Source organism: Aristolochia californica, unplaced genomic scaffold (assembly GCF_029961685.1).
Source record: "Aristolochia californica isolate CCGP_79_NKW_82.1479 unplaced genomic scaffold, dmAriCali1.0.hap1 SCAF_3, whole genome shotgun sequence".
Taxonomy (NCBI): domain Eukaryota; kingdom Viridiplantae; phylum Streptophyta; class Magnoliopsida; order Piperales; family Aristolochiaceae; genus Aristolochia; species Aristolochia californica.
In genome coordinates, this window is record NW_027181992.1 from 7,479,724 (window position 1) to 7,503,193 (window position 23,470).

Genomic DNA, 23,470 nt, shown 5'->3' on the forward strand with positions numbered 1-23,470 from the left:
CTTTTCTCCAAAAAAAAACAAAGACTAAATACATAAGAGATGATCCCCTTGTTCCGGTTAATGATGACTGGAAAGCAAAAGATAGCTAGGTGATGACTTGGTTACTCAATACCATGGTTCCAGGTTGAACCAAATTATGAATTGTGAAACAGCGAAGGAGATTTAGATATTTCTCGAATCCATGTAAGCTCAGGAGACTAAATTATATATAAAGTTATTCAATTTCAAAAGGGGTGATCAAAAATTTATTTATTACTATAGTGAGCAGTATAGTATATTACAAGAGATCAATCAATGTCATCCTTTCATTACCAATGAAAAAGAAATTTGAGAACAGCGACAAATTTATGTGGCTAAGTTTTTGGATGGGCTGGGGTCGAAATATGATGCAATTCGAGCTCAATTACTTGCCTCGGACGATGTACCGTCTCTTTCTAATGCCTTCAATAGAGTCATAGATGCAGAATCTGCTATATTTACATTGAGTAGTAGAGAAATAACTCACATTGATGTTGTGGTGGAGGTAATAGAGGACGAGACCGAGATTGTTCTGGAGTTGTGGAGTTGTTCTTAGCGTTTATTCATATTTTATGCAGTTCTCACTACCTGCTTTCTAATTAACATGCTGTCTTCCTCTATGCTTAAGAGGCAAGATTCCATTTCAAGTGCTTCAGTCTCACAGTGAGTTATTTCCATTGTCTCCTTGTATTTTTGGATTTTTTTTATACATGTATTGGGTCCTACAATTGATAAACTATGTCCCAAATCAATTAAATGTGTTTTCTTGGGTTATTCACGCATACAAAAGAGGTATAAATGTTATTGTCCTTCTACCAGGAAAACCTTTATTTGAGCTGATGTTACATTTTTTTAAGACACTCCATATTTCTCTTTGTCTAGGTCTTTGTCCAGTACTTCCCAATTAGCTCATGTTGCTCCTAGTCCAGTGGAGGAAACTTCTAGCCCAATACCACTGGTTGAAACATCAAAACCATTGCAGGTATGTAACGCAAAAAAATTCATAAGACACCATTGAAGAATCTCTCTAGAACCTTCTTTATATGAGGCTCCAAAGGTAAGTGAGTTACATCTTCCTGTTGTTGTTTGTACTTGCACAAGATATCTTATCTCTCTCTTTGTCTCTTTTGACTCTCTGCCTGGGTATTTTAAAGAGTTTGCTCTATCAATATCTTCTTGTATTATTCCTTCTTTTGTGCGGGAAGCATTATTGTCCCTTTCGTGGAACAAGCTATGGACATAGAGATGGAGGTTCTACATGATCGTAAAACATGGACATTATGTGATTTGCCTAGTGGTCTGGCAATTGTAGGATATCGTTGGGCGTACACAGTGAAGTATAATGTTAACGGATCCATAAAGCCCGCCTTATTTCAAAAGGATATACCTAGACTTATGGAATTGATGTATTTGAAACATTCTCTCTTGTAACCAAGTTATCTTCTATTTGGATTGTTGTTTTAATGGCAGTACCTTCGGAATAGCCTTTACATCAACTGGATCTCAAAAATGCAATCTTATATGCAAACTTGGATGAGGAGGTTTATATGGAGCAACCTCCTGGCTATGTTGTTTAGGGGAGATAGAAAAGGTATGTGAGCTAAACAAGACAATCTACAATCTCAAGTAGAGTCATCGAGCATGGTTTGACAAGTAAAGTAGTTATGTCTATGGGTTTCTCTAGAAGTTATTGTGATCATTCATTGTTCACTTTAAAAAGATATTGGAATTGTGATACTACTTGTTTAAGTGGATTATATAGTCTTATCTAGAACCAATGTGCAAGAGATCAAAGAGGTAAAAACATACTTCTAAACAAAAGACTTAGGGGTCACTAAAATATTTTTTGGGAATTGAGGTAGCTAGAAGTAAAATAGGAGTTGTATTGACTCAATGTAAGTACGTGACAGATTTATTGCATGAGTATAGGTTACTTGGCGCAAAACCTACAGAAACTCTTATGAAAGGCAGTCACAACCTCCATAAAGATGATAATACAAAACTAAGTGATAAGACCATGCATAGAAGATTGGTAGGTAAACTAACTTATGCTACCATCACTTGTGCAGATATTTCATTTGCTATTAGTATGGTCAGTAGTTTATGGAGTTCCCCTATAAGACTCACTTGGAAGCAGCCCAAAGAATATTAAGGTACTTAAAGGGAGCACTAGGAAAAGGTTTAGTATATAAGCCTCATGGTCATTTGAAGATTGAAGCATATTCAGATGCAGATTATGCAAGGGGGCAAATGTCTACAACCGGCTTTTGTTTTTGTTGGTGGAAACCTAGTCGGCTTAAAAAGTAAAAATAGAATGTGGTGGCCAACTCTAGTGCAAAAACAGAGTCCAGAGCAATTTCACATACAATCGATAAGCTTATTTGGGTCAAATCTGTGCTACAAGAGTTGAACTTTCCCAATAAAGAGGCCATAACTATGTATTGTGATAATCAATCTGCAATCTTTATTGCTAGCAATATGTTCCATGAGTATACAAAGTATGTTGGAGTTGATTTTCATTTCATCTATGATACAGTGATGAGTGGAATAGTGACTATTCCTTGTGTTCAGTCTTCTAATCAGATTGGTGATCTTTTTACTAAAGCCTTAGGTAAGAAAGAATTTGGGTTTTTTTGTAAGTTGGGGCTTCTTGATATATATGCTCTGACTTGAGGGGAAGGGATAGAAAGTATGCAAGGGTGTTTTAGTCACTTTCCTCTTTCTGATATTCAATTCTTGAGGTAGCAATAAGCTATATATCATGTTAGAAGTCCATATTCCAACTTTGGTTACGTTCTGAATACTATTGAGTGAGTTATGAAGGTTTAAGTTGTAAAGGGTATTATTGCAATCTTGTATCAATTTCACTCAAGGGTCTGTTTGGAACCCCTAGAAAAAACAAAGAAAAAAGAAAAAAAATGAGAATTTGACCATTATTATTCCCAAAAATAGTTAGTGAAAATGAGATAATAATCAAATTCTCCTTTCCGCAAACTATTTTTGAAAATAATAATGGTCAAATTCTCATTTTTTTTTCTTTTCCATGGGGTTCCAAACAGAACCTAAGTGACTTCTAATAGAGAAAGGGGGCTTGATTTTGAGCCTTAACATGTGCTGCCCCACCCACACTTGCCCACTCTTTCTTCTCCTTTCTTCTTCTTCTCTCTAAAGCTTGCACTTTTAAAAGGGTACTTCTGTAATTTCATCATATTTGCTCCTCCCACTTTAAGATCATCTTTTTTATATGTTTATTTGAGACAGAATCTTCGTTTTTTATGTAATATAGGAGAGAAGGAACAGCACTGTCATTTTGTTCCCTTTTTCACATAAGTGATATAAATAAGCTGTTAGGAGTTAAACTTTACCCATAATCTCTCTCTCTCTCTCTCTCTCTCTCTCTCTCTCTCTCTCTCTCTCTCTCTCTCTCTCTCTCTCTCTCTCTCTCTCTCTATATATATATATATATATATATATATATATATATATATATACACACACACGCACACACACGCACACACACATATATATATAGAAAGTAGAATTCTTTTCTACTGATTTAAAACTGAAAATTCTCATTACCAATTTGTTAAATTATGACATGAAGGTACTAATGCAATTCCATCATTTTTGCTCCTCTCTTTTTATTTTTTATATGGTTATCATAGTTATTTGAGTCAGAATCTTTGCTCTCTCTCTCCGGAAAATCATGTTTTTGAACTTATGAGTTGCATGATTCAATTGACTGCCCTGCCAAATAAGGGGAAAGTTCCAAGCACAATTGCTCACCTGTGTCCCAAGATCATCCTTCAATAGTTTAGTTGCAACCTCAATTTCCCCCAGTGCTTCAACCTAGGAAAGATGTGATAAAAGGAGTACATTGACATAAGATTACAGTGAACACAAATATTGAAAAAGATGCCCAAAAACAGTGCAACTAAACTAGTGGTTTCAAACATCAATGGTTTAGCCTGAAAAGTAGAATGATTGCTATTGTTAGAACACAGCAGGGGGGGTGGGGGGACGATCACAATCAAAGGTTTTAACTTATGGAACTAAGTGAGAAGAGGTTTCTGTGATTTTATGATTTTTCATGTGGTGCATTGAAGTGTTTTTTCTCCAGTGTTCTGTTTAAATATGCTAGTCTCCAAGGGGTTGTGCGCAGATAATTCTAAAAGGTGTTTTTTTTTTTTTGAGGAAAATGTGTGAATATATTACTGAGTTCCTCCACAACAAGATGTTGGAGGGAAACACCCTTTTTTGCTTGAGCAATTCTAAAAGGTGTTACAAGGGATACATAGACCAAAACCCTCGACCTAAAATAAGAATTCCAAGTCAATCATAGGCCATAATAATTTTGTCAACCTCTCCAGAAAGGTTTTTTTTTTTAAATACTGATGGATTTCTTATTAATGAATGGCTAGTACTACAAGTATAGCGGAGGTTATCACCACCAAGTTTTACAATTACATGGAAGTTCTAACAGTTTATTAGGAAGATCAAAAGCTTATTAGGTTAACTCGTCGAACTGACGATTGGTGTTCACTAACTCCGATTTCAGCAGAGTGAAAGATATTGTGGAATTTTGTGGGAAGGAGGAATACAGGGAATTAAAAAATGAAAAGGAAAAAGAAACTACCATCTGCAGCTTCTGTTTCAGTTTGGAGGGGGTGTCAATGACAAACTCTCCTGCAATTATGGAATTTTTAAATGATTGTCTCACTACCAAGTGCTAAATTTCATATGAAAGAAAATTTAATATCTCAGAAATACTTTTATAAAAAAATGACAGTGGTCATTAATACTAAGTCTAAGGAGCAAACTTACTCATCTTCTTGAATCCAAAGTCATGAGGGATTACTGTGTAAAATTCTCTGAGATGAATTAACCACACAGAATAATATTAGAAACTAACCACCACAAATGTCAGGTATGGACTGACTCCTAGTTTCAATTTACAAATAACTATTAATATGCAATTTGTTAACACAAGGTACCATTTTCAGAAATAAATTGATTGATTAATTTAATATTTAGAAAGAACAAGAATACAGATGAAAAATATGCCATAATAGACAGTAAAGGTCTAATTTGGATAATATAAACTATTGTAAAAAGCAAAGATTAAAGAAGATAGAGAGAAAAATGAGAAAAGAGGAGAAGAAATTCTGAAAAGAGAGAAATTTGGAAGGTTCTTGTCTTGGGAATCGTGCACGCCTCCCAAGCTTTATAACTTAAGTGAAAGTTGTCTAAAAAGACAAGAATGCCCCCTATACACTTATGCCTAAACTCCAAATACATCTATAGACACTTCAACACATTGATCATGATGGTGTCATCACTAGGCTTTTTAGACAAGGTGAATATTACCAAATTACTCCTCATTTCATCTTTCAACACTCCCCCTCGAGGTGCAGCGTAGATGCCCTTTAGCTATAACTTGTTACAGAAAATTCCAAATTCACGTTTGCCCAAGGCCTCTGCAAATACATCACCAGTTTGAGCATATGTGGTAACCACTTCTTTCTTCATCACTGCATCTCGAATGAAGTGACAGTCTACCTCTATATGTTTTGTTTTCTCATAAAATATTAGATTCCCTACAATGAATATGGCACTCTAATTATCACAATACATGGTCGTCAGTCCATCACTTTGTAGATTCAATTCCCGGACCACTAACCTTATCCAGATCAACTCGTTAACAGTATGAGTCATAGCTCTATACTCAGGTTCAGCACTGGACCCGGCCACCACATTTTGTTTCTTACTCTTCATGCTTATCAAATTTCTTCCCAAGAACACACAATAGTCATTAAATGATTTTATATCAAGTTTTGACCCAAATTAATCAGCATTTGAGTAGGTTTTTATCTTAAAGTGACCATGAGGTTTAAAAGATATCTTTTGTGACCCCTTCCAATATTCAAATATCTTTTGTGCAGCCTCAAATTGTACCTTGCATGGACAATCCATGAACTGACTAACCACAACAATAGCAAATGATATATTCGGACGGGTAACATTGGCATATATCAACTTCCCAACTAGTCTTTTGTAAACTATTTTACCCTCGAATTCATCACTATGTTCATCGTGAAGGTTATGACCAACCTCGATAGGAATCTCTAATGGTTTGACGCATGACAAACCATTCTCCTCTAACATGAGCAAAACAGATACATCCAAAAACACAGGGAGATAGAGGAAATAACTCAACAGAAGATATTAAATGCTGACTGGACATTTTATTTCCAAGAATAGATGAAGGCATTTTGTTGATAAGAAAACATGAAATGAGAACTGCATTACCCTAATATGATTTCCAAATATTCATATGAATAAGTAACGTACGTGCAATTTCCAATATATGACGATTTTTACGCTCAGCTACTTCATTTTGTTGAGTAAACACACACGATGACAGATACACAATACCATCATTTTGACAAAGCATATCAAATTTAAGATTCAAGAACTCCAAACCATTATTAGTGCGAAGAACTCAAAGAGATGTAGCAAATTGGGTTTTTATTTCATCATAAAAACTTTGAAATACATCATATACTTCAGATTTCTCCCTTAGGAGATATACCTAGGTACATCGACTAAAATCATCAAATGAAAGAAAGAAAATACTTATAACCAAAAATACTAGAGACTAGATAAGGTCCCCATATATCGGATTGAACAAGTTCAAATAAACTACTACTCGCCTAGCTGACACAAATCAAACTAAAAAGATAGACTAGAAGGAAGGTCAAAAAAGATTTGAACTAGCTTCGTTGGTGATGGATATCCTAATTGAAGATGCCATTGAAATGGTATAACTACGACATAAAGCGAATGAGATGAAGACTGAAAGTGACCACCCAGATAATATAATCCACCTCTCCCACAGGCAGAATCAATCATCTTCCTCGTCGTGAAATCCTTAAATACACAGTGAAATGGATAAAAAGTTATTGAGCAGTTCATGGATTTAGTAAGTTGACTAACAGACAACAGATTAAGTGGAAACTTTGGAAAATATAGAACTGATTGGGGTGACATGAATGAAGATAGAAGAAGTGTACCCATACCCAGAATTGATGATACAGACCCATCAACTAGGATAACATGCTTAATAGTCGAAGACTCGTGTAACTCAGAAAATAGAAAAACATACCTGACATATGAGTGGTAGCTCCTAAGTCAAGAACCCAGGTAGGACGCATGTGTTAGACAGACATACCTAAGCCTGCAAGGGTGTCAATGGGAAGTGAAGCCTAAGCGATAGATGTTGAGGTAGAGGGTATTGCGGCTAACTATGCCAGGCGCTAGGCAAGCTATTGCATCTCATCAAGTGCTCCAGGAGCAATATTCACTATGGACCGAGTCGATGCTTCAATACTCTCATGAACAAGAGAGTTTACCCATGTAGGTTTACCAAACTCGGTCCAACACTTGTCAGAGAAATAGTTGGAGCAACCACAATGAACACATTTTCTGCCAATGTCATCTTTGACTCTGCCTCTAACATTTTCACCTCAACCTCTAATTGATTTTAAGTTACACAAAGTATGGAGAGTAGACACATTAATATTCTTAACATCTTTACTCCCCTAGGACATGACAACAGTCTTTGCACACATGACTCTGTTAAAGATCATGAGTAAAGATGGAATATCATTTGAAGCTAATAGTTGTGTCCTAACAACATCAAACTTTGACCCCAAGCCATCCAAAAATTTTGATAAATGTAATTGTTCCTATTGTTTTCTCAACTCCCTTTAATCAATAGTAAAGGGATGAAAAACATTTATCTTCTACAGTACACCCAACAATTTATTGTAGTATTCTAAATAGATCTCTCACCTCTCTTGAGGCTAAATAGTTTAGGATACATTTTATAGACTCGAGGCAGATTGCTCTCTTGAGCATAGAGAGCTTCTAAAGACATCCACATTTCCTTTGCAGTTTCACAATTCATAACTTGATTCCACAACTAGGAATCAATGTTGTTAATTAGCTAGTCATAACCTAACTATTTTTTGTTTCTCAATCATCATTCAGGGGAATAGGTTGATCTTTCCTAATAAGCTTGGATTTCCTTTTTTCCTTGAAATATATCTGGATCGATTTTGACCAACTAAGACGGTTTTGATCATTCAATCACTCAAATGTAATCAAAATCGTATCTTTCCCCTCAGAACTTCAAGATTCCCTTGCAGGGTGATAATCTCACCAGAATCAGCCATGATAATGAAATATTACTCACATCACCCTTAATTTCACACCATCAAACAATCACACAAGCACCAGCTAGGTGGGCCCCACCTCAAAGATTAGGGTTAGGGTAGAAACTTCAATGTGCACCAATCACCAAGATAGAATACAAACAATTTATGCAATCAAGATAGCATAAATCAAGTAAATCACCACAATTCGGGCTGAATCAGCCTATTAAGGGATGAAGCAAGTAAGGGGACAGTAAGTGGGCTGCGTGCAGTAATTGAAGATCATCCAACCAAAAACAATTGTGGATGCCAACTCACATATCTAAGTTTGGATTTTGTTCCTAATATTTGAGGCAAGATGAGATGTTAAAGATGATTTTACCAGACCACTTATCTTCCTTTTAGAGTATAAGAAAAAACAACAATCAAGAACATCAAGGGAGCAATTTCTTTTTCTTGCCGAGAGACTAAGATTTTCATAATCTTTCCAAAAATAATGTTGACGGCAACCAATCTAAATTCAGCCCTTTTTTATTTAGACAAGATATGATTGTAGAGGGTCAATAAATCTAGCCTAATCAAGGAGATCTTGAGGTGGTATGAGATTTCAAAAAAAAAGAGAAACCTTCCTCAAATACGTTGGCGCCAACTTGCTCTTTCCAAGAGAACAACTTGAACTCCTTCCTTGCTTCTTTTTTTGTAAATAGATCTCCCAACCTTAGCTTCGTGGGAATCTATGCAAGGAGAAGAAAAACTTGTGGCTTTACAAGTGGCTTTGAATAAAAAAACAAAATATATCTCTGTTCTTCAAAAAACAGTTCTTCAAAGGGACATCGAGAGAGGAAGAAGTATCATACTTTCCCTCATAACTTCATAAAACCAAAAAAATATCAAACTTGGATCATAACAAGTACAAGAGAATGGCTTTTCAATAGAGACAAAGCTTGCAAGCACGAATAGTAGCTTGCCATGCAAAAAAATAATCTCAACATAACCGATTTCAAACAAAAAGTTGCAAACCAACTGAAAAAATCCAGCCTTTGCAAGCTTCTTCCAAACCAAGAGATATCAATCTCAATATTCTAATAGGATGAAGAGGATAATCTCTAAATCATCTTCCAGAGATAAAAAACTGAGATCAAGAAGACATCAACGGATCATAATAACGAGAACAAGAAACTTATCTCAACAAGCTTCAATTTTGCTTCACAAAGAGTCTTGCATGAGTAGCTTTGATCATAGACATTGTAGAGCATCATCTTGACGTGGGGATCCTAAATTCATTGCTCTGATACCATGTTGAATATAGGACCCCATGATTAGAATCTCGAGCAAAGTAAGAGAGGGACAGAAGAAGAGAAGAAGAGAAGGAACTCGGGTAAAGAAGGGAGAAAGAGAGAAAAGGGAGAGGGCCTTTAGGCTAAGAGAGCTTGGACGAATTGAGAGAAGGGGAGAGACTTGATGCTCTACCCCAAGCCAATGGCCTCTATTTATAGTTTTTGAGAGGATGTTACAATGTCAATAATGGCCTTTAGGGCTACAAGTTTTACATGAGAAAAGCCATAAGTAGACATGTTCTCCTTGACTAATTACACCCTTGTGTCATCTTTATGAGATGACGCTTTATTTACTATCATGCCACCCCTATTGGACGTGTGGGCCTTCTCCATACTCATGTGGGCTTGAACCCATCTTCTAACAAAGTCCTACTCGAAGTAGGACTGATCCTGTCGCCAATAGTGACCTCTGCTTTTATAAGACTTTTGATAAAAAAAACAGAACTTGTCTGATTTTTGAGCGATAGGGCAGATGTTTCCGATCATTGCTGATCCATCGGTTGGAACAGCCGTAGGTGGTGTAGTTGGTTATCAACGGACAACTTTGTTGAGGGGAAGACTGGCGAAAGAAGTCCCCTCAACAGCATCAGTAGCTAGAACTTCATCTGTGCAATAATGAATTCTCATCTTGTGGAGCCATTTTAGTGTTTCCAAAAGGAACCCACAAAGAGCTTGACCTAATGGCTAGTGTAGTTGTATAGAGGATGCTTCTTGAACAGAAGGCTGGTGAAGACATCGTAAAAAAATAATCGTCCTTTGAACAACATAAAAGGAAAACCAACTTCCCTAACAAAAATCAAAAGGGAGCGATGGACAGAGCTCCAAGAATCCAAACGCGAATTGTATATCCATACCGCCAACTTGTCTTCGATGTCGATGAGTTTGCCGCTGCAAAGGGAAGCCATACAATGCAAGAAGAGATTCATTCAACACGAAGAATCATATTTGAGTTGGACTCACACTCCAACAGTTTCTAACTTCAGGACAAAAAAGAAAATAGAACCTCGAAAGACCATGGACTCTGCAATTTGAAGCATGGAGCCGACACCAGCGGTGCATCAGCTGCCTAAGTTATGGCGCCACCAACATTCGATACCTCCTCCTTTAATGACAATAATGTCACTGCCTTGTTGGAGAACGTTGGATGCAATACTTGATGATAATCGTCGAGTGGATAGAAACAACGATTGCAAAGGCTAAAGAAATTTGACGCCTTGTAGATCAAATGACTACCTTGGCAACGAGGGTACTCTTGTGGCTTCCAGACGTGCTGCTGCTTTTGTTCGTGGAGATGATATTTTTCATAGGTTGTTTATGGAGCTAGAATATCGATACAATGACCAACAAGGTGGGGTATAAGCTGCTATCTCCATTGAACTACCAAACTAGAGGGAGAGATAGGTTGTAAAGCACGACCATGTCGTTCAATAGCTTTATGGTATTTCATCAATAAAGTTGTAACATGCAGCCTCAAGCTATTGGCACTTTCAGGCTGATCCAATGGACTAAGAGGTGGATTGGATTTTGCTGAGATTACAGAGGCAGTCCCTCTGGCACGCTCCTTTTTGACTTCACCATTACGCTTATGTTGCACTACAAAACACAACAGACGCCCATAAGATAGCAATGTGCCTAAGACTCTCCTATGTTTTTGTTCTAGTTCTTTAAGACTTTGATTAGTAGCTCGCACTATCGCAACAGCCAACAGCTAAAGCCCATGCACCTTCTTCTTCTAACGAGCAATGCGTCTCCTTCTTCTGACGAACAATGTGTCTCCTTTGCTTCAGTGCTAGCTGGTCAAACCATGTCTTCACATAGTTTTGCCAATGTTTCTTTAAGTGCCCATTAGGCACAACATTATTATGCTTAGGGCAAGGAAAACTAAGGCAAAGAAAAGATATACATATTAGGCAAGGAAAACCAAAAACTGACGATGAAAAAAAAAAGAAACTATACTAAAACCTGATTGAGTGAAAGAATAGACGGTCTCTGTAAATTGACACAATGGCAATTAATAGGCCTTGCTCAGATACCATGTGAAATTTTTGGAGAAGAAAATAAATCACTGACTTAATTATAACCAAGTACAATGAGCCTCTATTTATAACAGAAGAAACAAGTAGAATCATATTACAACTAAACTACCTTTGTCCCAATTACACCAAAAGTCAAATACTAAAGATAAGTCCTACACCAATTAAACAACTTAAATAAATAGAACACTAACATAACTAAAACACCTTTAAACTAGGACTCTTCTGTGAGACCTTCCCATGAGACTGTCTTCTTAGACTCTACCATATTAATTCTGACTCCGTGAAACTTCTTGCTGTGAAAGTCATATAAGACTCTTCTATACATGTTCTTCAACAGTGTCTTTCAATTGATACAACTAGATTATGCTTTACAGTATACACTTATCTAAGACCCATAATTTCTGCACTAGACAAAGAATCACATAGTTCCCATGTTTGTAATGATAATAAGGCTTTCAATTTCTTCATCCATAAAATTTCCCCTTGGGGCACTGCAAAGCCTCCTACACAAACAGAGAGACACTCAAGAAAGAGAACAAACAAATGATTTATACGAAGAAAAAAGGTGAGTAAGAGACACATACTTCGGAGAGGATGACGAGTGGATGCATAAATATGTTTCCTAAGTGCAATACGTAAATCAAGGTCAAACACATCAATCTCAATTTGATTGGTTGAGGAGAAAAGGCTTGTAAGCCTTCAATGCTGCTACTATGAGCCGTAAGTCCTTGTGATGGCATGCTCAAAATCCCTTTGTGGGTCGAGTGAGTTGCTACTGAAAATCTCTGCTTGGGTCTATGCAGGATTGCCTAGTTAGCCATTGAAAAATCCCGTTGAAAATCTATATTGGAAAACGTAATTGTTGTTGTATTCCTATGTGCGGATAAACTACTGTAAATTAATTGTTATGATCAATTGAGTGGCATAAGTCCCTATGTGGGCAACATCGAAATCGGCCTTAAAGGCAATTTATTGTAAGTGCCATTAGGCAACCCAAACATAGTGAATTAACTCCAAGGGGCAAACACATTGGGAGTGGATTAGCAATCCGAGACAGCATCGGATTGTGAATCATTATAAAACATCGTGTATTCATTGTGTGGATGTTTGTATGTGCATAGGCCTTTACTTTGAAATTATTTTGACATATTGAATTAATTAAATAGTGTACAAAAGAAATTAAAAAGGGTACAGACCTATTCACCCCCCATCCCTTCTCTCCTAGGTTTGTTCCTCAGTCGACCTAAAAAAGACGTGCTGCCACAGAAAGATATAGTAGACACCAGGGCAAAAATCAACCCCTGCTGCCTCCTTTTATTCACTTAAAACATTTGACACAAAAGGACTAATGAACCCCTTCCTCTTATTTGCATTGTGTGCATCATGATTAAGCAGCATAATGACAGGTATAAGACCTGGACACTTAAGCCTAACACTTATAAGAGAGAGGGAACTCAGAGACTAACTACCAATAAGAAAATTGACCAAAACATCACTGACTTACAACTCTCAACACTAACCTCTCTTGATTGGTTCCAACCAAAATCCTCCTCCATGTAGTAGATAAACTCCTAGAACTTACTTGACCAATATAAAATAAAACTACTTCAATACCAGTTGTATGTGATGTCATTTTCTTGTATGTGATGTCATATTCTCTGCAATGCAATGAGGTCTCCTAGACAGTTTCTGTTGAGAGCTGGCCTTCTCAAACTCTTCTTCTAATCTTCACATGGATCTTGACAGGACTCTTTTCCTTTAAGATCACAAATCCAAATAGAACCCCTTAACTAGTTTTGGGGCTGCAACATATAGATAAGATAAGCCAAGTCTCACAGAAGGGATCAGTCTATATACAGCAAAAAGCAGTAGAATTGCACATATGCAGAAAGAACCACAAAGACATGCTCCATCATGAAAAGACAGATTGCATGATCAAATGACATGCATAATGACAGTGAAATTGCACTATGAACACATCCAACCATGAGAACTGAATTTTGGATTGTGCAAAGGCAAACAAAAACATACCCACTTAGTAACTCAAGCTTTTTCCTGTTAGATTGGCCAATCACATCAGAGATCTGCTTCAAGATCTCATAACCCTGAAAAAATGTAGATTGGTCAAAATCTAGACAATATTTAGTAAGAAATTAATTAATCAGTTTTATGTTAAATAGGGTATTATTGTCCAGTCACTTTAGGGTAATTTAATAATTTAAGTCAGGGGTACTCATGCCTTATTTCTACAAATCTGTTAAGTATTGTAATAAAGGAGATCAGACTGAATGTTGACTACAAATCCAGTTCAAGCAAATTCCTTCTTGCCTTTCTCTATTTTCAGTTCTCCCATTTTTAATTGATTTCAGCTTTTGCAATAACAACAACATCTTGTGAACCCTCCAGGTTTCACTCCTATATTGCTTGTCGTATTTTCCTGCTCTGCATATGTTTGTGGGCTGATTCTTTTGTATAGTTCTTTTTTTTTTGGAGCAGTTTTTTGTAATTTGTGTTATTCATTCATTTTGCTGCTTGCTGCTAACAGCCTTTTCTACTTCCCTTTCCCTTTTCTAAATAAAACTCACACCATTCAAAAAGAAAGAGAAAGAAACAGTACTTTTGTGCAAAAAAATTTCAGAGTATGTTAATAGTATGTAATTTAGTGTCAAGTTGGGGACTTACATGCAATAATGAAGATAGGTGATTTCTATGTAATTTTTAATATGGAATAAGAGCAAAAATGCCCTTACATGTGTAATTAGAGTTACATATACAATAAAATTGAACAATGTAGTATTCTAAGCTTAATCAAAAAAATTATTAGTCCTATATTTGCCCTAAGAGAATGTCTTCATCATATCTTCAATTTTCTCAAAATCAGTTTAATTTCAAGTTGTTCATAATGTTAGATCTAAGTTCAACTAATTCTTTCAATTAGATTTCAGAAATAAGGACTTCTACATTTTTCTTAAGAGGCAAATCCATAGGAACATTTATCCTGTTGATTTCTTCTAAATTGAATCATTGAATCAGTCCAAAATCAAGTATCCACCAGTCCATTCTGGTCTCCTCTGTCTGTTCAAGTTTTGTTGGAATATTTATTTGTATCGACCGGGCCAGTCCTTGTATAAGATTAGTGGGGTTACTTTCCTAAAGGTTCGAGCCTTTTTAGCGCAAACGTTTCAACATGGTATCAGAGCAGGTTGGTCCCGAATTCAAATCCCGCTCCCACTGAATTTGTCCTGGGTTTTTCCAAGAATTTGTCCCGGGTTTTTCCGGTGAGTTTGTCCACGGGTTTTCCCTGTGCGGGGGAGTGTTGGAATATTTATTTGTATCGACCGGGCCAGTCCTTGTATAAGATCCGTGGGGTTGTTTTCCTAATTCGAGCCTTTTTAGCGCAATGGTTTCAACAAGTTTAATTTTGGAAAAATTGAATAAAACAGGAACTTTCAGAGGAATTTGATTTCTTCACCTATCGTTTTTCTTTTCTCATAACAATCATTTCAATATTTGTCTCAGATTTTGATTTTTGGAATCACTCCCTCGAACTGCATCAGATTTTGATTCCTTAGTTTAGACTAATCTTTGGTTTCTCTATTACTAATTAAATTCTTTTCATCAGCAATTGGGGTTTTACACAATTCCTGTACTGCATTAAAAATCCAGCAATTTTTCCCTTTGTGTATTTTTAAATTTTCAGCTCTTTCCCCAAATTCCAGCAGCTGATTATGCTTAAATCTTGTCTCATTCATTTATCATCTTGCACTGATCAGTCATGTCCATGGTCACTCCAACCTTGTCCCCCTTAAATACCATTTCATTGCCTCCCAATGTCTCTTCATCCAATATTAGGTCTAATTAAATCAAGATTCACAAACCAGAAACTTTTCCCCATTATTCTTAATGGTAGTCAAAATTACCTTCCATGATCAACATGTGTAAAAAACTTTCTTGCTAAAAGGTTTATCCAGTTATCCAACAAGTGAACTTAGCAAAGATGAGCCGGAGGTCAGGGATGATGCTTGCATCATCCATTGGATGGCCAATAATATAGAAAAACCATATTTGACAAACTATACTTAAACAAAAATTTAACAAACAAAAACCAAAAGTTGTAAGACAATCTAATAAATAAACTTCAACAAATTTCTGAACTAAAACTCTCCTAAAAGAAAACCATGAATGATCTTTAATTAATCATAACTACTAAAATAGAATAGATTTTGATCATCCACAAATGGAGAGATAAAGTAACATATTAAGGTTCTTTTCTTCTCCTTCCTTGAAAATTTCCTTACAACCTGTCTTCTAAATGTGATGCATCAAGAGCATAGAAACTAATTGTTCCCTAGGTCGTTACAGAAAAGAAACCTAACATATTTACAGTCTACAAATATCAACAACAAATAGGTTTCTATGTTTGCACTTTAGACCTGACCTTCTGGATGGTACCCTTGCTTAGCTTGCCAAGTGGTAACTTTTCAGCATTATATCCTGAAAATAAACAAAGAGATGACCAGCAATTTACCTAGTAAAGGAAATTTAATTTGATTAACTGAAAAACTATAAAGTTAAAGATAAAGCTAAAACCTATTTCTAACATCTGCTGCTTCATCATGCTTATGTTGCAAATAAGAGATATGAATTTTGCAATTCGGGGTTCTAGACTTGTTTCCCGAGGTTGGATCCCAATGGCTGAGTTCTCAAGCTCCTCCATACCCTGTTAAAACACTTACAGTGATATCCACAACTGAGCAACTTTAGTGGTGACAAGATGGCATGGAGACACAACAACAGAATATCGTTCTGATAATGGAAAACCATAAATAAAGAAAACTAGGATGTTTTCCTTCAGATGAATTTCTCTCACAACTATTATGCAGACATTTACAGAATATAAGATGTTGATTTGATGAGATTAGTTTGATCAAGTAGAGTGGATATCACTATAGGTGATGACCTACTTAGAAGGGATTACTCTATGCTACCCAACAGGAAATAGGTGCTGGACAGAGCTTAATCAGGTATTTGACTAGAGTATTATGCAGCTGTCTGAGTGAAAATTAGAAACCATGCCATCTATGGGCACTTCAAAGTCGATCATTGGAAAATCATTTTATACTAGTTTGGTGAAATGAAACTTTAGTAATGGTGAAATTCTAAAACTCGTGCCTCTTTGAAAAGAATAATTTAGTGGTCATATGAATCCATCAGAAGAGCATAGTGAATTATTTTACAACTCAAAATCTTGCTAAAATCAGTAACAGATAATGAGAGTCCAAGAGGGGCAATTGAGAATTTCACTAATTTTGACATAAATTCCTAAAGCATGTCTGTTGAACATGTAGGTCTATGGTTAATAATTCTGTTTACAATTGTTCAACATACTTGGGGAAAATGATGGTATAGTTACTAAAGCAGAAAAACGAATCTTAGAATCAAAATATTGAGAAATAACATAGAGAACATAAAGATAAATATCAAGCTATATGATATAGAGGTCAGCCATGACTTCATTCTGGACAAATATGAACAAGAGATTTCTCCATGCTGTGTTCTCTTCGAATTAACACAAATTTTTTACTATATGTAGCTGCATACCTAGGTTTATTTGATCAATGTAAAGGCTTCATGGTATATATGGTCCATCTTGAAGGGGACTGCTCAAGATATAGAAGAATAGCAGCCACCAAGATATAGGAGAATGACTTACAAGTCATAGTCAACAACTAGAAAATGCTTTCATACTCTGTGTGAAAGCTGGCTCCAAGTCCAATTCCAACATGACTAGACAAAGATTTTTTTTTTTTTTTTTTTAAACAATGAGGAATGAGATTTCGTTGAAGAAGCTCTAGAAAGGAGAAATTGCAACAAAAGGCAAAAGTAGCAGCAAGAGAAAAGAAAACAAACCAGAAATACAATCAAATGGAAAAGGTATTGTTAACAACAAGATGTTGCCTAGAAATTGCAACAAAAGGCAAAAGTAGCAGCAAGAGAAAAGAAAACAAACCAGAAATACCATCCCTAGCCAACGAGTCAGCCAATCCATTAGCACTTCTTGGAGTGTGACACCAAGCAGCAGACATGAAGTTAGATAAGTTAAATATTTCATCATGATACATTAAAAATCTCCCTAGAGGCATTGTCTTCCCTGAAGCCCAACTAATTACAAATAAGTAGCCTCCGTCTACTAGAAGGGGCACAAAGAAATTAGTTGAATGTAGTCTAAGACCATGAAGAAATGCACTTAATTCTGCCATTGTGGAATCAAGCAAGCCTAAAGGAGCAAAAAAAATAGATTGATATTGTTAAAATACAAGGTCAGGGGTATTTTGGTCATTTCTTATATTTTCAATATTACATTTTTCTCTTATAGTATGGCTATTAGATAGAGAATGTCTTATGTTATCTCTAGTTAAACTTTCATTCAAGACATGTATTTTAGGAGATATGTAATTTTGAGTATTGAGGGGCATTTTTGTCCTTTTGTAAATTTTAACTTAAACCCTGCTTACAAAGAAGCAGGAAGGGCCTTTCTGGGTCGGATTCCAAGGCAGCAAAGCTGTACCTCTTCCAAAAATTCATTTTCTCTTCTATTTTCTCCCTAAATCACCTATTTTTCAGCTTTTACCTGAAGAGTCTCTAATAGCCACCTCCACCTGCCAACCCAAGATTGCCACAAGAGCTGCCATCAAAATTTAGCTTAGGAAAAAGCAAAAGGAGAAAGAGACCAAGAAAGGAGGGTGAGAATTGGAATGGAGGAGAAGGAGATTACTCCTTTTCAATTATTCTGAATGAGGAAGCAAGGCAAATGGGCTGTTTCATGGCATTTGCTGGACCAGAACAGAATACAATGCATGACCGCCTCAATGACACCACCAATAGTTCTTTGTTTGTTTTCAAATGTTTGTCTATTGTGTTCTTTCCAAAGATTCCAGGAGATTGCAGCAATTGAAAGTTTCCAAAGACCAAAAGCCTCGAGCTTCTGGTCCGAATGCTCTCTCATCAAAAGTCACAGCAAAACCTGGTCAATTGTAGGGAAATTACTGATTTCACGTTATCCAAGTTGAAAAGGTGATATCCATCCTGAATCGAACAGGACATGCAAGCTTTCGTCGTGGCCCAATTGTGCCAGTGCAGAGCCTAACCCCCAATCAAACCCAGAGTCTAACACTACATTTTTTCAAACCCAGCCCTAGTCATAATCCTAATCTTTGCAGCGGATTGCATCTGGCCAGTACACTGTGTCGACCAAAGACACTTTTAGTATCTCACTGTCTATGTCATCTGCAAATTCGTCCAAGTACTAATTGAACTCAAGAAATACAAAAGGGCCATGGAACAATCAGTCACATCATTACCAAGAATCCCTCTGTGACTCATCTTCTGCACTATGCCAGTGAGCACGAAAGGGAACTCGCATGATGATCTTCACATGAAAAGGAGATGGCAATCCAAGCAATGTTCTCCACCCAGCTTCAATGCCAAAATGATGTTGGAGAAGTTATGAAACTGGCGGTAAGTATTTGTGGGGGATTCAATTGGTCGAAATCGAATATATGAGCTGCATATCAAACAGAAAGTAACTGCAAGGGGAAGAAGAAAACAGAATTTTTTTTTAAAGAAAATTTGAAAAAGATTGAATTCAGCACAAAGGAGAGATGAGTAAAGCTGCCATAGTAGGGTTTTTTATTGGGAATCTGATTTCTGTGTTTGCTGATAGGTTGTACACTTTGATGGAATCGCCTCCTGAGTCAAAAGCAGCAATGAGACCTCATGCAATCAAAACAAGAGAGTAACTAAAGAATTGAAGAACAATTCCAACAAACCAAGGGAAAACAAACAAAAATTGGGGACTCAAGAATGTAAGCAAACTTGCAGGAAAAGTAGAAAGAAAGAACAAACAACAAGATAAAATCAAAATGAAGAAGATTGAAGAACAAAGAACGAACATTGAGGAGTAAACCTGTGAGACGACAAGGTCAACACCCTACTCTAATACCATGTTGGAATTTAAAGAAAGAAAAGAAATGGGACACTTTGGGGTTTACAAACCTCTCTCCCCTATTTATAACTTAAACACTATAAAAAATTACAACCATGTCCTTGCTCTCCATAAACCCTAGGAAATTCTACAGGAAACGACTTTAAAAAATAAAGTAAATTAAATAAACTCTAATTATACCTTCCCACAATCCCCAAGGAAACGAAGATGATTTTTCAATCATTGCAATAAAAGAAGAAGGAAAACATAGATAAAGACCAAATTTTCTTCTAAAGGGAATCTAAACCATTATAGAAAATTAGCAAAACAAAGACAGATGATCAATATTCTCAAGCTCATTTCCACACAATTGCAATTTTGATCTTCAATCATATTTCCCCTTTTACTTATTGCATGCAAAATGGAAATGGAGAAATTTTTGGTGGAGTTAGAAATTGGCAAGAGAGAGGAATAGCATGGTTTGGCAGAAGATCATCTCCACAAATGAAATCTTACTAAGAACTCACAATGTAAAATCAAGATGGATACGCCTCCAAGTCATAAAATCATCTTCAGAACCATGAACACTCCCTTTGAAGTGGATAACGAATTAAAAGCTATAAAAATTTCATCATCAGTCAACATTCTCCTAAAATTTAGATCCAACCACGATGACCTTAATTTTTCTTATACGAATTTACTACTAACACATATGAGTCTCTAACTACCCCAAGTTAGGAGGTCTTTTTACAAACTAATAACTATAGATTTTTTTCTAACACTAACCTAAGTGAAATTTTTCTCACTAACACCCTCTCACATCCAAGTCTAAACAAAACGGACAATGGGCATGAAATAAAGGCAGCACAAATGAGGTACAAACTAAATGGATTACAAACTAGGTCAACAAAAATATTTCCCTACTATAGTACCAAATTAAAGTTAGATCTAGGTCAATCCAAAAAGACTAACCACAGTTTAGATGTCTTTTTTCCCAGCTAACAGCCACCAATTTTTTTCTAACAAATAACCAGTGTAGGATTATTCCCACTAACTCTCAATGACTTTCTCAATATGAGTAAGAAGTCAAGAGTGTTAAGAAGTCAAGAGTGTTAATATGTTTCCTACTTTAAGAATCAGTCTTACTTCTCAATCAACTTTTCTTGTTATCAGAGTGAATAAAAGCCTACATAAAGAGGTGCATAAAAACTCCTCTGTTTTTCTCAAGTATCTCTTTGCTCTCTACCAGTTTCACTCCCAATTTCTTTTCACAATACCCCTCTTCGTGTTAATTGGTTTATTTAATAAACATAAACAATTAGATCACTTTTCTATTTGATCAATTATGACTGAACTGTTCAGTGAAAAATAGACAATGAATAACACCAACACCATACCATCTGTTTTTCTGCTTCACCATAGTCCATTTCCAACCAAGTATAGCACTTAGGATGACTAACAAAATTTTGTCGGTCAGACCAGTGATTTTTTGTCTTGTCAAGAAACTTGAGTTGAAATTCAGTGATGGCACTCTCTTTTGAGGTAAAAGGACCATGTAACTTATCTTGACCTCTCACACCAACTCTACCCCATCTGTTGTAAACCATGAAAGTGCCACCATCATCTGATTCTGCAATAATGTTGAAACTCCCAAGTAAATATTTTCTTTTTTCTAAAAAGTCCCTAAAGTAAACATTGAGTACATATAAGAACTAATAGAAGCTAGAAAAATCAAAAAGAAATTAACCAAGTAAAACTTGCAACTGAGGTGATTCATTTAAACAGAAAGGGAAGATAGAAGAATAGACCAAGAACTTGAATCACATAAAACTTATTGTTGTTGTTCCCAACATTAGTCTGGTTCAAGATGGCATCATATACATCATCTTCCTGCAAGAAAAAAGAAAGATTGAACAGAAACTCTGCATAAACAATCTCCCAGCTAAAAACTCAATCTGTAATAATAACTCCAGCAAGTAGAAGTCAGAATCACCATAAGTTTCTTACCATTCAAGACTATAAAAGAACTAGTTTAGTGCCACTAGATAACCTAATGGGAGCAAGGTTGAATTGTTTGGAACATAGTAAGATATAGATACCTCAGAGTTCACTCTCATGCTTTGTAATTTATATGAGATTAAGTACATAAACAGACATAACCATGCAGAAAGTAAATAACTGCAGCTGAATTATATTAGACAGATTAATTTTGTGGTTGAAAACCTTTTGCTTTTTTCCTTATGAACAGGAAAAAAATTATTCTTGTACTGATATTTTTAGTCATTTTTCTTGTAACGTGTTACCCATTCACATAGACTCATATAATTTGTTGTTTCCAAAGAAAAAATAAATTTTCTACTACCTAACAACATTTGAATTGCTTGACCAAATCTTTAAGCAACTCACTGGACCTCCTCATTCACTAGCATAGCCAGGTCGTCCAAATAACTATATCACAAGAAGATAAACAGCACTTTGGTGCAGTATTCTATACCTACTCTTCCACTGATGACATAAACATAAAACAGAACAATTTGAGTCCTTACATGCTGCAAAACATGATACTTTGATTTTATGTGATCTGGAAGCCACTGATCCAGGACTGCACCACCCTTCTTGGTAGCTTTAATCAATTTCTCCTTACTATTCCCATTTCCTTCCCTACCTGCTACCATTTTATTAATGACGGCTTTCAGGTTCAGAGTCCAAATGTTTGCCAACACAAATGATAAAAAAAAAATAGCAATAGCATGAAGGAAATGATGACAATAACAATAATAGTAACAGTAACAATCATAAAATATATAAACTACAAAAGTATGTAAAGAATGAAGAAAGAGTGAGAGAGAAAGAGAGTGAGAGAGAGAGAGAGAGAGAGAGAGAGAGAGAGAGAGAGAGAGAGAGAGATGGACTGGAACCAAATGGTAGGCATCATAAAACTAGGGACTTGTAAACGAGTTAGTTTTGTCACGGAAGCATTGCATGATATGAAAGTCTTTTGCTCTTGATATTCATTAAAAGACCACATGGCATAGACTTCATAACAGAAATGTTTCTTAGTCCTTTCAAATGAAATAATGATAGGTCTTTCAGTTTTTCCTTTCTTTACAATCTTTTTTACGTAAAGTCTTTTGCTCTTTTTTTGCTCTAAAATATAAAATCATAGCATCTACCAGTAACTTACATTCTCGACTCTCCTCCGAGGGCTTCCCCATAAATGTGACAAGCCTCTCAACGAGTTCTCTTTTGGACCCTTGCGATGAAGTGCCAGAAAGAACTGCTTGCTCCCGCAACTCACGAATGCTCATTTCTCTGAGCCTTTCGACCGAGTCCGTCTTCCCACACCCTGACGATTCCCCAGTTCGAGATTCTTTCTTTCGCTTTCCGGTCACTGAAGAGTCTGTCATCAGGGCATTGTTCGACTGGGTTTCTTCTTTTCGAATGGCTAATTCGAGTCTCCGAACCTGTATGAAAAAATAAATTGAGGATATGAAAGATGACTTAAAAGAAACTTTTAAGTAACGTCGTAGATGGAGAAAAGAGAGGTAGGCCTGCCAGTGTGGACTTTGTTCCGGAGAGACGGAGGCCCCGCCGCGCAAGCCGATAACGGAGCTCCTCTGCTGTGAGATCAGATTGCATTTCAACAGAAGAAAAGAGTATTCAAGAGATCGAGAACGACAAAGGAACACTCTTGCCTACTTACAAGTTTACAACGCACCAGCAAGGCAGCCGTGCTGCTTCGCACGTCATTTTGGCAGGTGTTTTTCGGTCCGACAAATAGCCAAAGACAAGCAGGGATTTTGGACTCGGCCGAGTGACCCGCGACTCGACTACCTGCATCGATGACGACATTTCAAGATTGTTAATGTTTTTACTAAT

The 23,470-nt window shown here is 36.3% G+C and overlaps 1 protein-coding gene across 1 annotated transcript in view; it reads right to left on the bottom strand.

Moving 5' to 3' along the window:
- LOC137959961 (poly [ADP-ribose] polymerase 2) overlaps window positions 1-23,297 on the bottom strand; it is a 29,380-nt gene extending 6,083 nt beyond the window's left edge. The window contains 11 exon segments of the mRNA XM_068807398.1: window positions 3,805-3,867; window positions 4,655-4,704; window positions 4,843-4,889; window positions 13,639-13,712; window positions 16,046-16,101; window positions 16,198-16,327; window positions 20,989-21,221; window positions 21,400-21,481; window positions 22,138-22,256; window positions 22,776-23,055; window positions 23,147-23,297. Coding sequence (XP_068663499.1) covers window positions 3,805-3,867; window positions 4,655-4,704; window positions 4,843-4,889; window positions 13,639-13,712; window positions 16,046-16,101; window positions 16,198-16,327; window positions 20,989-21,221; window positions 21,400-21,481; window positions 22,138-22,256; window positions 22,776-23,055; window positions 23,147-23,230 — 1,218 coding nt within the window. The 5' untranslated portion in view covers window positions 23,231-23,297.
- Window positions 23,298-23,470: the final 173 nt, after the last annotated feature.